General features: G+C 38.5%; 1 protein-coding gene across 6 annotated transcripts in view; it reads left to right on the top strand.

The window, feature by feature from the left end:
* The first annotated feature begins 644 nt into the window (after window positions 1–644).
* EPHA7 (EPH receptor A7) overlaps window positions 645–16,598 on the top strand; it is a 168,465-nt gene continuing 152,511 nt past the window's right edge. For 2 of the 6 annotated variants that reach the window (XM_059083308.2, XM_059083311.2), the window contains exons 1-3: window positions 645–1,001; window positions 5,388–5,452; window positions 9,054–9,723. In XM_059083308.2, coding sequence (XP_058939291.1) covers window positions 905–1,001; window positions 5,388–5,452; window positions 9,054–9,723 — 832 coding nt within the window. In that variant the 5' untranslated portion in view covers window positions 645–904. The remainder of the gene's footprint in view (window positions 1,002–5,387; window positions 5,453–9,053; window positions 9,724–16,598) is intronic. The other 4 variants (XM_059083309.2, XM_067011490.1, XM_067011488.1 and 1 more) reach the window with 2 other exon arrangements.

Genomic DNA, 16,598 nt, shown 5'->3' with positions numbered 1-16,598 from the left:
ATTGTTTGAACATAATACATTTGGTAACTTTTATTCTTCCAGGGATTGTGCTGGGTGGTGCCTAGAGCTAAACTGCCTTTGGAGTAACAGAAAAAGAGAAGTAGTAACCCTTCAAGAAAGAAAAAGAACAAAGTTACCCGACCCGCGGAGGTTGTGACAACAAAAAAAGTAAAAGGCACTTTACTTAAAGGCACAGTTCATTTCACTGTCCCGGCTCCGTGCTTGGTAGCTGAGAGATGGCTTGCATCCCCTCTGGTTTCTAAAGATCGCGAGGAGCACCGCTATAAACACGACTGTAAATTGGGAGAGTTATTTTAGGATTGATTCTGCTCCACGAAAGCTGCGGTTGCTGAGAGCAAAGCTCCCACAGCAGCACGCACCTCGGTTGCCCTCCACGTCCTCCTTCTCAGAGCATCCAGCGCCAGCCCCGAGCTCAAAACCTGGAGGGAATCCTGGACCCGCAACCTGACTCCGCTGGCCACCGATTGGCCCACGCCCCGAACCCCGCCCCGAAGGCCGGGGCGGCCGTTTCGCCGGGACCCGCCCCCAAGCCCTGGGAATCGCCGCCTGGGAGGCCGGCTGCGCCTGCCAATCAGCCCGAGTGGCAGAGGCTCTCGGCTCGGAGCCCCGCCCCCCTCCCCCCTAATTGATATTATTGGAGTGTGGAGCAAGCGGCCGGTCTGCAGTCGGAGACTTGCAGGCAGCAAACACTGTGCGGACCAAAGGAGGGGAAAATTTTTTTTAAAGCTAAACGTGGAGCAGCCGGCCTTAGATCGAGAAAGGGAATCGATGCGTGGAGCGCAATAATTTTTGTTTTTTAAAAAAGCCCCACACACTCCGGAGCAATCAGCATTTAAAAAGCCGCGACTCAACTGAAACCTAAGATAAAACCTGCTCATGCACCATGGTTTTTCAAACTCGGCACCCTTCATGGATTATTTTATGCTACATCTGGCTGCTCCGCTTTGCACACACCGGGGAAGCGCAGGCTGCAAAGGAAGGTAAGGTGATGGGAAAGCAAAGTTTGTTCTGACATTTATTTAGCTGTCTACCTGCAAGAGCCGGCTGGTCCGCGGGGTTACCGGCCGCGCCTCCGGCGCCGGGCGACCCTCCCTCGCCGGCTCCGCGCCCCCTCAACGTTCGGGCAGCCCCTGGCGGGCGGGCGGGCGGCAAGCGGGCTGCTCCGAGACGCTTGCAGCCCCGCGCCCGGGGCCGTTCGCCCGACGGGAGCGGGATTTCTGGCGCAGACTGTATAGAGGGCGTGAGCAGCAACGGAGGACGGGGGGCAGGGGTGTGGGAACGGCCGGCAAGCTCATTCTCCGGGACCCCGGGCGGGTCAGATCTCTTCCTCTAGCCCTCTCCTCTTCCTCCTCTCGCCGTTCGTCTCCCCGGGGGTAAGCTGCGGCCGGAGTTGGTCGGAGACTGGGGAGTGCAGCCTCTAGTATCCTGACCAGCCCGCCGGCGAGCGGCTGGAGTCCGGATCCTTTCTAGAGGCGCCGTGACTTGGGTGAGCTCCGAACGCTCGGGTTACTAATGAAGTGCTCACTGCGTCCGAGGAGCCGGCGCGGGCCTGCGGCTGGCACTCGGCCGCCTGCACGGAACAATAAAGCCGCAGAGGTGAAGCAGCGGGAGGCGCGCGCTCCGCGCCCCGCGGGCGGGAGAAATCTCCATTCAGCGCGCGCCGCGCGGGTCCCGGCGGCCGCAGGGACAGCGGCAGCCCAGAGGGCTCGGCCGGGCCGGGGAGGCAGGGGACGGGCTGGGGCAGTGCAACTGAATACGAGATGCCTCCCGGGCGACCAGAGGCCCCCAAACCTCTGCCCCACAGTCCGGCAGTTAAGGAGTACGAGTGGTCTAACCTTGAAAAAGACCTGGACCCCGAGGGCTAGCTCTGGTTGACTAGAGCCAGGATTCATTTGGGCAGCCAGATACGCCTGTATATGGCTATTCCCCCCACCCCTTTTCCTTTGAACCATTGACAGAAAGTAAAATACCTTTCGGTGCCTGTAGTTGGAGCTGGGGAAAAATAAATCCTGTCAATGGAAATGTCTTGCTTCTGAGCAGTGTCACAGTCTACCCGCCTTCCTTCGTATCTTGCAGGCTGTAAGTCTAAGGTTGATTTCCCGATATTTAAAAGCAGACTACTAATAATTACTTGTTCCTAAAGTGTGGAGGATGGAGAAATCTGTTATCAGATTTAGGTCATGGTGGTCGGGAGTGGATACGTACTGGCACTCGCTTCATGTATCCCTGAAAACTTAGTGATTTAGTGCTGTTTTAAAAATTCTCTTCGTGGACCCTTCTTCGGTCACTCAAAACACCCTCTCCCACAACCAAACGCCATAGTCTGCTCCTTGATCCAGCCTGACCTTCTGACCCCAGTTTCCACATCTGCAACCTGTGTTGATGCTGAACCCATTCAGAGAAAACCTTAACTTCCAGCTGTCGATTTTGCGTTTGCAGATGAACCCACATCTGCTAGAAACACACAGCCATACACACCAAAGCCCACACTTCTACTCGCATGACATTAGCGATTAGGGACATTGAATCCTGGAAACTTGTATTGATGCCCCTGGAATAGCGGCACCCGAGGAAAAGTTTGCACCGCCGGGGCGAAACCCCGCGCGCGAGCTCGCACAGACCCCGGCTGGAGTTTGAGCTATAAATAACTGCATCACTAGGGGGAGAGGTTCCTGCAGTCAGAATGGCTTGCTCGCCCGCGTTCCTCTTCTGGGTGCGAAATACGTGGAGAGGATTCTGATTCTAGGAGGCCGAATTCTTTACATGCAGAAGTGAGCAGTTTAAAATGTGGGCGGGGGTGAGGAATGCGCTCCGCTTCTCGGTGGCAACGCACCCGGCGCGCCATGGTGGCCCAGGGCTGCCGTTCTGGGAGCGAGCAAGCCCCGAGACGGCGCCGCGGCACCCAGGGGCAAAGCGCCGGGAAGTGCCTGGAACAGGTGCCTGGCTCTCCGGAGAGGATGGGGGGTAGTTACAGGAAGAAGGGGCACCCCCCTTTCTTCCCTTTTCCCGCACACGTTCTATCGGGGAGGTCAGTTCCGGCTCCTGGGAGCGCGCGTGTAAGTGAGTCTGACGTTTGGAGGCGAAGTGCAGCCGCTGTTTTTCCTTTCGTTAATGCAGTCGCCGCGCTCCCTCTGAGGAGACGCTTCCCGATAGCCCCTCTCCTCCTCCCGGTTCCTTCTGGAGCTAGGGCGCCACCGGCTCCCTGGAGTGCCCAAGTCTGGCTGAGGCGTAATGGATGCTTCGGCCGGCGGGCGCGCCAGTCTGGCAGCCCCCTCCCCGCCCCGCCCCGCCCCGCCGACGGCCCCGCCCCGGCTCCAGCCGCTGCCCGCCCGGCTCCGGGCTGGCTCCGCAGAGCGCGACCCGCATCTCGCTCCTCACCCTCGCCCCCACCCCCTACATCCCCCACCCCGGCCCGCGAGGCAGAGCGCAGAGTCCCCGAACCCCGGCCCGCGTGCCCTGGGTCCTGGTTGGCCGCCGGGCTACGCCTCTGCCGGCGCGAAGGGAGGCTGGCGCTCGGTGCTCTGAGCGGGAAGGCAAAAGCGCGCACTTGCGGGCTGGTCCAGAGAGCCGACAGCGGAAGGGAGACACGCTGAATCTTTCGAGCTGGTTAAACGCTCAGGGGCTGGTTTCCCTTTTGTTTTATTTGTTCATTTGTTTCTCAACTTGTTTGCCATCACCGCCCCGCCGGGGTCCGTGGTTCCCACCCCAGGCTGTGATGAGGGATAACGGAAGAGGAGTAAACAGTCATCACAGTGTTTAATTCACCCTCAAAAACGACCCAAGAAAGTTTCCTGGGTTTAAAATTCACTTGTCTCTTGTCACTGCGGAAGACCGAAAGAAAAAAAAAAAAAAAAGTAATCTCAAAAGGAAAGTACCTGGAACCCATGTTGTTTGTCCACGTTGAGGACAAAAACAAAATAAACTTTAAAAATTACTTAATGTAAATTCAGTAATCTAAACATTTATGGCTGTTCCTAGTTCGAACTACAACTTGGTATTTTAAAAGTGTGGCTTTGAAATTATAATTATTATTTGAAAGGGAGTCAAGTGTTTGAAACCAAGGTTTGTGCTGTTATGGTCTCCCTGAGAGTCTTAAGTATAAAACATTTTGGGAAAAAAGTGTTTCTATATCCATTTTCAGTTATAGGGAATAACCTTGACTAGCTTGAAGGAGGTGAAAACATAATCAACTGTTTCTTTTCTTAGCGTAACAAATTTTCGTTGCCTTCAAAAACACATTTTTTCCCTCTGTTGGTCATTGAAAAGTTTATTTAAGCATGTATTTAATTTAAGTTCAAATTTTAACATTTTGCTGAGGATGATGGTAAGCGTATTTACATACTTGAAAATGCATTCACCATTATTTCTGGACAAATTGATACATTTGTTAAAATGCTATAGAATCATAGAAATATTTTTAAAGAATACAAATTCATGTAACTCTGCAACTGGTTTGAGCAAAGAGTGAATGCTTTAGGACGGGAATCGTCCTATAAAGCAATAAAATATATTAAATTGGAAGTATGGTATATATTAATGTATGATATTTGCATGCATTATCTTATATTAATACCATCAGGAGCATTAATTACATTTATATAAATATTAAGTTAAGTGTATTATGCTTTATGGTAGCATAAAAGCAGAATACAACTGCTTTTTAAAAGTCAAGTCAAAGTTTAAATATTCCATTTTGAGAATTACGTACTGCTTTGAAATATTGCGAAATTAAAAAAATAGAAATATTGAAAACAAATGTTTGACTAACCCAATAATACATCTTGTAAGTGATAGGAAATTTATTTTTCTCATGATAACATTGCTTAATATAGTTTTTAATTGTATTCATTTTGGCTTAAGAGAAGACACTGTGTGTGGAAAGTTTAAAAATAAATAAGCTCCAATTCTCAAAAGGCACTAGGAAGTACTTTTGGAAGAATAGTACAAATTAATGACTGGCTGAGGAGTAATAGGGAAGTATGCTTTATTATGTTAATGTTATATTTGACAAAGTTTAGAGCACTCAGTGGTTTACAAAATTCTTTACAATATATTATTACTATAGAATCAGTATACTTCACATATCAATTTTTTACCCTTGCTTTCATGCTACTTTTGAGTTTTTTAGTTAATTTTAATATTTTAATTAAAAACCATAATGCTAGTGTTTTAATATCTTTTTTCCCCTAAGAAAGTGGAATATACTTGTAAGAGGTAGGTATATATTTTGTCGTTCATTAATGTAAATAACTTTATTTTAAATCATAAAACGGTAATTATTTTAAAAATTAGATCGACTTTAATAACTTTTACAAACATGTTTTCATTTTTCATCTGACATTTAGAAAATCAACTTTCTTTTTCAGTACTACTGCTGGATTCTAAAGCACAACAAACAGAGCTGGAATGGATTTCCTCTCCACCCAATGGGGTAAGGCTTTCTCCTCATAAAATATCAACCTTTATTTTTTTTAAGAAAGAAATAAAACCTTTTCCTCCTCCCCCAGTGGAATTATTCACATTCTTCATATTTAAACTGTTTTGATCTCAAATATCTTGTTCAATATTTTGTTGTGCTTATAATGAGGCATTGAGTTCTTTGAGTAGACAAGGTGTATTTAGAACATTGGAAAACGGATAAAAAATGAGTTCTTATTGTGAGTGGGACCATACCTCAGGTTCCAGGCTATAACTGTTAACTAATTACAGAGAACATGCTTTTCACGAACTCACTTAATTAAACCTCTTTAGTTGCTTTATACTTCCTTAGCATCATCACCAAGTAGGTTGTATGTAGTTCTTTAAAACAGTAGCTCTTTAAAACTGTTTTCCTCTTTTGAAAAACGTTTTAGCATCATTCAAAATATACTTGAAAAGATAACTAAAAATGTAATATGCTCAATATTTTAATGTAAAATTTGCTCTAAAATATGATTTGGGTTTTCTGAAATTTATATGTTGTGCTATCTGTTGTTATTAATCAGAAGTGATGGCAGAGTACGCACATATCAGAGTAAAAATCTGTTACCATAAATGAGTGAAAGCCGTCCAATAAAATTCTATGAAAATATAAGTAGATTCTAAAAAAATTCTGACCGTTATGTTTCATATATCTGAAAAGCTATATTACTTACTTAAGTTTAGTTCAGTGTCTATGTCTTCAGGTCTTATTTTAATTGTGAGACAGGACACATACTTCATCCCTGACTAAGGAAGGAGGCTCCAAGAAAGGTAAATGTACCCCATTGTTCCTTAAGTTAATCTTTGGTACAATAAAAAGTCTGGAGTCAAAGAGCATGAAGTATAAGTGAGGTTATAAAAAGTGTAAGAAACTTTGCAAAGACAAGAATGAAAGTCTAAAAGGGATTTTTGAGTATAAGAACATCATAAAATCAATATGTCATAAGCTAGAAGTTAAAGAATGCAAAATGTGAACAATGCGAATCTGTTTAAAGTATTTAGGGTTTTTATTAAATTAATATTTGAGAGACGCTTAAGATCATATTGCAGCTATCTGTATTGGTCAGACAAAGCTATCAAAAATGACAAATATTTACAGATTAAATATAAAAAGTATGCTGACTTTGAAGTATGAATGTCATACTTTTCTTGAAAGTGGAGTAGTTTCCATGAGTAAAATAATATACACTATAGGAAGACATTCGCAATAAAAAATTGAAGCACCTTTGTTGCCAATGACAGATGTGGCCCATTTTCCACCATCCATCAATTAAAACAAATAGAGATACAGCATGGTTTTTAATCTCTAAGGGGAAGTAAACTGATATTTTATTGTAATATTTCATACATGTAATCTATAAAATGATAAATTATGACTGTCTATGTTATCTTGGACTGAAATGGACATTTTATCAGTCCGAAGTATCTTGAGTTAACCATTAACCCTACATATCTTTAGGAATCAACAGATAATATTAGAAAATGACGACTGACAATATATTCCATATATGAAATGGATTGGCTTACATGTGGTTAAATATCTAACTGCAAATAAAATGTTATTAAGATATAAGTGTCTAGAAATAACTTTATAAGCATACTATAAAAGCATGCTAGCCGAATTAAGACTTCTTTCCCAATGGTGTTGTTTGTAGAAATCACTGCGGTCTCTTAGAAAGTGAGATAATAAAACAAAAGTTACATTAAATGCATTTATTTCATCTCACTCTTTGTTATTTATGCAACAGTTATCTTGAAATTTTCCCTGCAGGAGTAAATTTTTAATTAAACATTAAAATTAACTGAGTTTCATTGGTAGTAAAGTTGATTTTTCATACATTGAACAAAATAATATAATTGTTCTTGGAACTAGAGAAAGGAATTCTTGAGATATATTCCTTTCTAATAATTAGCCTTCGTTTCTTGTAATTAGGGAATTGTTCAAAAGAGCACATTTATCCTTGGAGCTTTTCATATCTTGGTAGATGCTACTACTAGTTTTACTTATTTTAATAATTTCAACCTAATTACGAGACTAAAATCTGCTTGTCCAAATGGATGAATTTGGTTATATTTGGCTAAGGGCCATGCAAGCAAATTATAAGCAGCTAACTGAAACAGGAAACTATGCACTCCATCAACAAGTCACAAACTCCAGTTGTGTTGAGTGAAAGCTGAACATGATAATCGGTTGTTTGCTGCATTTGAGGACCTTTGATGATATGTATGATAAAATTGTAGCAAATATATAATATGTCATCATAAGAAATTTCTGAATTACGGTATATTACTAATTTGTCTGTCTTGTTAGTTTTCTAAGAACTACTTTTAAAGTTAGATATTAATATTTCACAGAGCATTTAAGTAAATTGATTTTTCTGATCGAGTTTTACAAATAAGACTCATTACGACATGCTTATTAGTTTATTTTCCCATCTGCTTTTCTTGAAACGATAGTTTAAATATTTCATGCTATGTGACATTGGATTAGAATACTAATATAATTTTATATTTGGCATTTCCTGTTGGGGAAATGAATACAAGTAAGTGACAATTTCACTATTAAGGTATCATAAATACAAACTTGGAAATTTTGTAATAATGGTAAGAAAGGACATAAATAGCTGTTCTCTTAGGCTTTTAGGTGAAATGAATTTATTAACTAATGAGCAATATAGATAGATTATACAAGACTTAATCTTTAAACTGTTGCAAATTTGGCTAAGCTTATTGTTTTCCTTTTTTGTGAAAATATATGAGTTTGCTGTATTGTACATTATATCAGCATATGAATGGACATTTTTAACCATCTGATATTTTTCCTGTCAGAAAGCTTATTACTGAAATATGATCCAGCATGCTGATTTGCCATGTATATTTGATTGTCTCTTGAAAGCAACTTATTTATAAAGATGTATCACACTTTTTTAACTACTTATTTATAGTTATGTGGCATTATGGATAGTATTATACATAACACTGCAATAAATAAATAGCTCTGTAAAATGTTCCTCCCTTATATCTCATTTTGCAAAGATCGTAAAAGATTTTGCATTTTGAATATCAACATGTTGTGGAATGCTTTTACATTTCAGAGTACTCTTGGCATTTTCTTCCCTGTGTTTTTAGGTACTCTCTAAGTTTAACATCAACACTTAAAATGTCAATGGAGTTATCAAGAATTCTGCCATGTATCTGTATGTATATGCATTAAATGGTAATTTAAGTAATTTTGTTATGTGCTTTAGTCTATAAAAACCCCAAGCTCAGTGGAGACATTGGCATAAGCAAACATGTAAAAAGCAACACTAATACACTAGCAAACAGATACTAAGCAAAATGAAAGATTTATTGTATGCATAAACAATACAAGCAACAAAAATGATGTTCTGGCACCACGATGAAGCTGAACTGAGACTCTGTTCTAAAGGTTACAGTGTTCGTCAGGGTAGGAATTCACCTAGATCTTTCAAAGATATGCATTTGTGTTACACTAAAGATTCCTCATGCACTTGCAAAAGCCAAATGTTATTTTTTGCTGAATGACTGATGACCTTTTCTAAATTTTACAGTGGGAAGAAATTAGTGGTTTGGATGAGAACTATACCCCGATCCGAACATACCAGGTGTGCCAGGTCATGGAGCCCAACCAAAACAACTGGCTGCGGACTAACTGGATTTCGAAAGGCAATGCACAAAGGATTTTTGTAGAATTGAAATTCACCCTGAGGGATTGTAACAGTCTTCCTGGAGTCCTGGGAACTTGCAAGGAAACCTTTAATTTGTACTATTATGAAACAGACTACGACACTGGCAGGAATATAAGAGAAAACCTCTATGTAAAAATAGACACCATTGCTGCAGATGAAAGTTTTACCCAAGGTGACCTTGGTGAAAGAAAGATGAAGCTTAACACTGAGGTGAGAGAGATTGGACCTTTGTCCAAAAAGGGATTCTATCTTGCCTTTCAGGATGTAGGGGCTTGCATAGCTTTGGTTTCAGTCAAAGTGTACTACAAGAAGTGCTGGTCCATTATTGAGAACTTAGCTGTCTTTCCAGATACAGTGACTGGTTCAGAATTTTCCTCTTTAGTCGAGGTCCGAGGGACATGTGTCAGCAGTGCAGAGGAAGAGGCGGAAAACTCCCCCAGGATGCACTGCAGTGCAGAAGGAGAATGGTTAGTGCCCATTGGAAAATGTATCTGCAAAGCAGGCTACCAGCAAAAAGGGGACACTTGTGAACGTAAGTAATGTGTGCTATTAAAATTTCACTTTGCACTTTCTTCTATATCAGAGATTTTAAGTAATAATGACTATTAAGTAATAATGACTATTTGAACAAGTGAGTCTGCTGTGTACCAGCAGGCCAATTGACTAGATCTTAAACAAAGTCACTATTGAACTTATCAATGATTCCCCATAGTGATATCTGCACTAAGGATTCAGTAAATATTGCAATAAATATCGGTGATAATAATATTTGTTACTAAAATTTAATTGGCCCTATGCTTGACATAGAAGACAACAGTTGCACATTGGGTTATGAGATTTAAGAGAGGAGACTGGGCAGAGTGAGGTGAGATTAATCAGGATTTAATGATGTGTGATTCCTCCTGTCTTGAAACCCATATCGTCTGGCCTTGTGGATAACAGGAAAAGGAGGTTAAGGGGTCTGTTAACAAGAGATCTACTAACAGGCAAGACGCATGCAAATAGATTTACAAACTTTAAGAATTATTTTTTTATAAGTACTAAAACTTTGATTTAAAAAATCATCGAATTTCCCTTGCTAACTTTCTGAGGTTGCTTCTGCCAAAGCCATATTTCTTTCCTGGACTAAATAATAAAAGGAGTATTTCTCTGATAAGTCATATTATAGGTAGACCACATTTTTGTGGAAGTGGGCCAAAGTAAGTTTTAGTTATTGGAATACATCAGCTGGACATTTTCTGTTTGTTTTGAAATAATAATAGCATATGAATTAGTGAACCTTTTCCTTTATATAGTAAGACTGAATTTTCTCTTACATAGCTTTATGTGGTCATAATAATTGGCCAGTATATTTCTATTTAAAACTATGTCACAGGGACCTTCAAAATTAATAGATATTTTTCTGTTTGTGGATATCCTGAAAATATAATAAGGTTATATTACTTATGTCTCTTATAACTTAGAAAACATAATACGTTCCCCAAAATAACTTTCATGTATTCTTTGTACCCCTAAGCCAGCTGCATAATTTTAATATTTGTACATCCTAGTTAATTTAGAGGGAATTGTAGCTAACAATGATAATTGTAACTAAATGTTTTTGCTAATTTACTATATGCAGATACTCTTCTGTGTGCTTTACACATACGAGTTCATTTAATAGATAGATAACATTACCATCTCTATTTTACAGAAAAAAAAATGGGGCTCTCAAGGGTAAGTTACTGATTGCAGTTACTTTAGTAAGTAATATTTGTCCTAGCTTAGATTCAAGCTCAGGGTGTTCTGATTCCAGAGCCGGGACTTTCGCAACAGTATTGCCCTGGTTTCCATCAGAAAGCAAGGAGAATCCTGGCAAATATTATTCTGTTTCATTGCTGAATTTAAATGCATTGGTCCGGGCTTCCCTGGTGGCGCAGTGGTTGAGAAACCGCCTGCCGATGCAGAGGACACGGGTTCGTGCCCCGGTCTGGGAAGATCCCACATGCCGCGGAGCAGCTGGGCCCGTGAGCCATGGCCACTGAGCCTGTGCGTCCGGAGCCTGTGCTCTGCAACAGAAGAGGCCACAACAGTGAGAGGCCCGTGTACCACAAAAAAAAAAAAAAAAAAAAAAAAAAAAAAAAGCCTTGGTCCTAGTAGTTTATTATGTAAATCACATTACTTCCCCATAAAATTCTCATTCTAGTAGAACATTTCAAGAAATAATTTAACAAATATTTAGATCTGTGTTGTCTAATAAGGTAGCTGGTGGCCACATGTGGCTCTGAGGTTCTAAAAAGTGGTGATTCTAAATTGATATGTGCTGCAAGTATGAATTACATACTGAATTTCAAAGGCTTAGTACAAAAAAAAAGAATGTGACAAACATCATTAGTAATTTTCTATGTTACTTAGATATTGAAAGAATCATACATTAGATATATTTGGTTAAATAAAATATAATATTAAAATTATTTCAACTGTTTCTTTCTACTCTTTTTTGATGTGGCTACTCGAAATTTAAGAATCACATATATGGCTCACATTATATTTCTCCTGCACACATTATTTAGGTAGAGTAACTGAGCGATTACACTTTTTCTATCCTGGTTGAAGAGTTAAATACTTCATGTGGATGGTTGCTAGCATATAAAATGCCTATGACCCAGCCCTCAATTATCATTCCTGCCATAGCTGACATTGTAAAGTGAACTCTGGGCTAAACAAATAGAGATGCTATAGGTTCTGGTCCCATTGACCAGTTTAGCAGCCTCCTTTGACACTCCCTGAAGGAATCAAACCTGTCTACCCAACTGTCCTCTTCCCCTTTCCTTCACTAGTAGTATTTCTTAACAAGTAGAACATCCTGCAGGTTCCACATGTGTGGAAATCAAAAACTGATGGAGATTTATCACTACTAAAAGACAGAATGCTATTCCACTTGGTAAGTATAGAAATATTCTTAATGAACGAATTAATTCAATGAAAAGGAATGTTTTCATTAACTGGAAATGTTTTTATTGACAAGTACTTGAAAATGATGGTGGATTCAACAATAACTATTATAAGAACATGTTAACAACACACTATTCCATACATTTCAGCTGTGAAAGCAGCTGGTTTCAGTAGTATGGAGATTTTGATTGATGTGAAAGTGGAATTTTAAATGTTTGCACAATTAAAAAAGGGACACATAAAAATTCATAAAAATGCATATAAAAGGCCTTATCCACAAGGCCTTTAGACAGTTAAATTTGTCTAAAAAGAAACTAGGAAATAATGTTAAAAGTTCGTTCTTTTAAGGTTTAAAAAATTTTAAAGCAAATTATAGTCTCTTTTGTTTCATTTTGTGGATTTAACTCAATTGATTTCTACATTTACTTGTTAAGAAAAACAAACAGGAACTGTTTGAGTTCTACACTTCTAAGTATAGAATTTAGTAAGAAAAGCAGTCCTTAACTGCAGTAAAGAGATATATTTACCATGACGACTCCAATTTCTTCCAAATGAACACAATCATCTCATTAAATGTGGTACTATTAAGATTATTCACATTCATTTATTTTGGTTTCGAGAATTGGAACCACATTTGAGTACCAAAATTATTGTCGCCTGCAAACTGCACCAAAGTACTTAAAAATGAAGTAAAATTAGTTCACTGTCATCTACTTTAATCTGCGTTGGAATAGGTAGAATTAGGTATTAATAGTTAGAGTTCATTAAAAACATGTGATTAAAGGACTCAAGATGCCTCCTTATGGTTCAGCCGAAAAAGGATGTGCACACTAATTCAGGTAAATTGTCTATCACGTAACGTTCTTAATTTTTAACCTTAGTGATGTTGACAAAGGAATTAAATACCTTATGCTTAACTGTGGCACTGTGTTCATTTGCAAAAACACTTCCCTCCTGGGCATAATTCCAACGCATTGCTGTGAGAGTACTTGCTGAGTTCAGGCCTGCCTTTATAAGTATTTCTCCTGTTTCCTTTCAGTGATCCTGTTAAGAGTTTGAAAATAAATTCCAGTCCCATATAGAGGAAAACTAAAGTGTTTGGGAGAGGATGCTAGTGAGCCCCTAGCCAAATGATGGTGGTTAAACACTTAAAGGCAAGTTTATCTGGGCACTTTCTAGAATGGCAGCCCATTGTGAAGTGTGTTAAAGTATAGTTTGAAATATGAACAACTGTGAAAACTGAACACAGTTTTGATCAGTTGATGGAAAAGCTTTTACTTCTTTGTGATCTTGGAAAAAGTAACTCAATTTTGAAAACCACTTGTTTGTCAAATCTAATATATAGAGAACTTCTATTTTTTTAATATAGTGATTTTAAGAAAACATCTCTTTACAGTCATTTAAAAATATAATTCCAGATAGCATGCTTTGATTGTCAAACAGTCCTTTTGAAAATATTTATCATATCAGTTACATCACAACTTCTATGCACAGTAACCAATATATTTAGATTAAAAGTGTAGTCATTTTATTTTTTTTTAATTTTATTTTATTTTTTGGTAGTACGTGGGCCTCTCACTGTTGTGGCTTCTCCCGTTGCGGAGCAGAGGCTCCGGACACGCAGGCTCAGCGGCCATGGCTCACAGGTCTAGCCGCTCTGCTGCATGTGGGATCTTCCCGGACCGGGGCACGAACCCGCGTCCCCTGCATCGGCAGGCAGACTCTCAACCACTGTGCCACCAGGGAAGCCCAGGTGTAGTCATTTTAAAAAATTGAGAGCAGATTTTAGTTTACATATATAAATATTTTTAGAAGACTAATAAATCATATTCTGAAATATAATTTGAAATTTTTGGAAATTTTGTACAATTTTATTCCATTTTAAAAGTAGAATAGTATTTCTCAAAGTGTGGAACTCGGTATTATAACTTGAATTTGTATAGGTAGTTTGTAGTTTACACTGAAAAATTATGTTCATTTTTTCTCATTTAATCCTTACCACACCGCTATGAGGTAGAAAGTATTATTTTTTTCTCTCTTTCAATTTAGGAAGAAACTGAAGCTCAGGGATATTAATAAGTAACAAAATTGGGTGAGAATCCAGGATGCTGTTTATCAGTTCGTCTTTTTCCCCACTGCACCACACTGCTCCCTGAAATTTGTCCTGAACTTCAACCAGTAGATTTTAGTTACTGAAGAACTGATGAAACTTTATTCTAAGTAGGGTGACCATAAGTCTAGTTTGCTGGGGATAATTGTTTCACGTATTGCACTGTATCTTTTTGCTTTCAAAAGTGTTCTGTTTTGGATGATAGAATATATGGTCAACCTAATTGTAAAAAATCCAAGGGTGTAATGCAGTTTACATGCACATAGAGATGTGAGCTGCTTGCATTATTTATATTGCTTAATTTTAATTTTCTGAGTTAAAGATTTAGTAATTTTTTTGATGATTTCATGTAAAGGGGAACTCAAATAATCATAGATTTCTAGTTTTTATTATAAGGAATTTCCCTAATAGTTTCTTCTTAATATTTTCTATTATCAAGTTAGCAGATATATCATTACTTAAATAATATAAAACTTACAGACATATAACATGTTATATGTTACTTCAATAATTAAAACATTCAACTTAATATCATTAGTAGTATTGAAATCTGTGTTTGTTGATTAGATTTTGGAAAACCATGTGTTTCTTTCACAGAAAAGAAGCATGTAATTTGTACCATTACTTTTCACGATAACAAATGAGTTTTTGTGATATATAGTATTTATAATCAAATATATACAGAAATGTAAGGTACACTATAGGGTTAATAGCTCAGATGCTGGAGTCACAGAGTTTTTAAATTCTGGCTCAACAACATACCAGGTACATAAACTAGAACAATCTCTGTAAGCCTTAGTTTCCTTAAGTATAAAATGGGGCTAATAAAAATAGTACCTCCCTCATATAGAATTCTTGTAAGAAGTGAATGAAATAATGCATGTAGAAACCCTAAGAATAGTATCTGGGACATAGCAAATAATCAATGAATGCTTGCTATTACCTTAGTATTAATAATGCAACAAGGAGTTGGCTAAGTAAAGGAATTTCATGGCAGTGAGTGAATGAACGTAGATCTCAAAGGCCACAGATAGTTAAATATCCTTTAAGTCAGTAATCTCATCCCCGGTAATTTACCAGGGAAGATATTTCAGTGAAAGAGAAGAACTTTTTATATAACTTTTTTTTCCCTCCAGCAATGTATATAATTTGAAATATTGAAAATAATGTAAAAGTCTAAAGTTAAGTGCCTCATCTTGATTGAACTTAGTCCGTAAAGTATCAACAATGTGATATAGGAATTTAAAATCATCTTATTAATAATTTTGAATGAAAAATAAATAATAAAATGTATACACTGATATTTAGAATTAAGCAAAATATGCGTAGGGAAAAGAATAGATGAGACATAAATATCATCACAATGAATGTGGCAGAATGGTGAAATAGTGGGTGATCTTCTTTCTCTTTGTTTTTAAAGTTTCTTGAGCATTAACCTTTTCTAGCAATATAATTATAAGTTTTATGTAACCTGGTAGCTCATACAAAGACAACTTGAATTGTATCTCCAAAATATGGGTGTTTAAATTAAGTTAGCATCTGTATAAAATAGAGGGCTCAGGCAATAGAACAGTAGTAAATGGCAGGTATAGTTTAAATGATTTAAAAGCGGGGAGAGTCAAGGCATTCAACAAAAACAGATCGTAGATTTTGTTTGTTTTTAAATTATTAATACATAGCAAGAGCTGTTTTAAGTGTTTCACATGTGTTAATTCATTTAGTCTTACAGAGAGTTGTTCCTTACAGAGAGGTAAGCACTGTTATTACCCAGTTTAAAGGAGAAAAACATACTTAAAAGTATGTAAAACATAAAAGTGTTACATTTTATATATTAAATCATATTTACATAAATGATATGTATACACATTTTTATGTAAGAAAACTAAAGCACAGCAAGGGATGGCTTAAGTACCCACAATCACCAAGAGCATAGAGTGGCCGACTGCTGTTTAATCAAGGCAGTCTGGCTCCAGAATCCCTGCCCCTAACCAATACAGTGGACCATCTTTATAGATGAGCATTTATCTATATCACAAGGAATTTTTTTAAAAATAAAGTTTCTTTCAGGATGTCTTCATGGTGATACAAATCTGAGCACTTTCTTTCATTTATAATAATTTCAAAATACTTATATCTCTGTCTTTCCCGACATTCTAAATATTTCATCTGCGTTGCCATTTTCTTTTCTATTCTGGTTCTTCTTTCATGGGGCAGTCAGAATGCACTTTGTAAAACACAACATAGACCCTGTTACTGTATTATTCAGAAAGCTTCAGGTTCCTGATGACCAATAAAAATTCTCCGTTTCTTAGGGTGGCATTTAAATACCTCCTACTTGACCCTAATATTCTTTTCTAACTTTC

This window comes from Kogia breviceps, chromosome 13 (assembly GCF_026419965.1).
Source record: "Kogia breviceps isolate mKogBre1 chromosome 13, mKogBre1 haplotype 1, whole genome shotgun sequence".
NCBI lineage: Eukaryota > Metazoa > Chordata > Mammalia > Artiodactyla > Physeteridae > Kogia > Kogia breviceps.
Note: the sequence above shows the minus strand (reverse complement) of the source record. Positions and strands in the feature narration are given on the sequence as shown.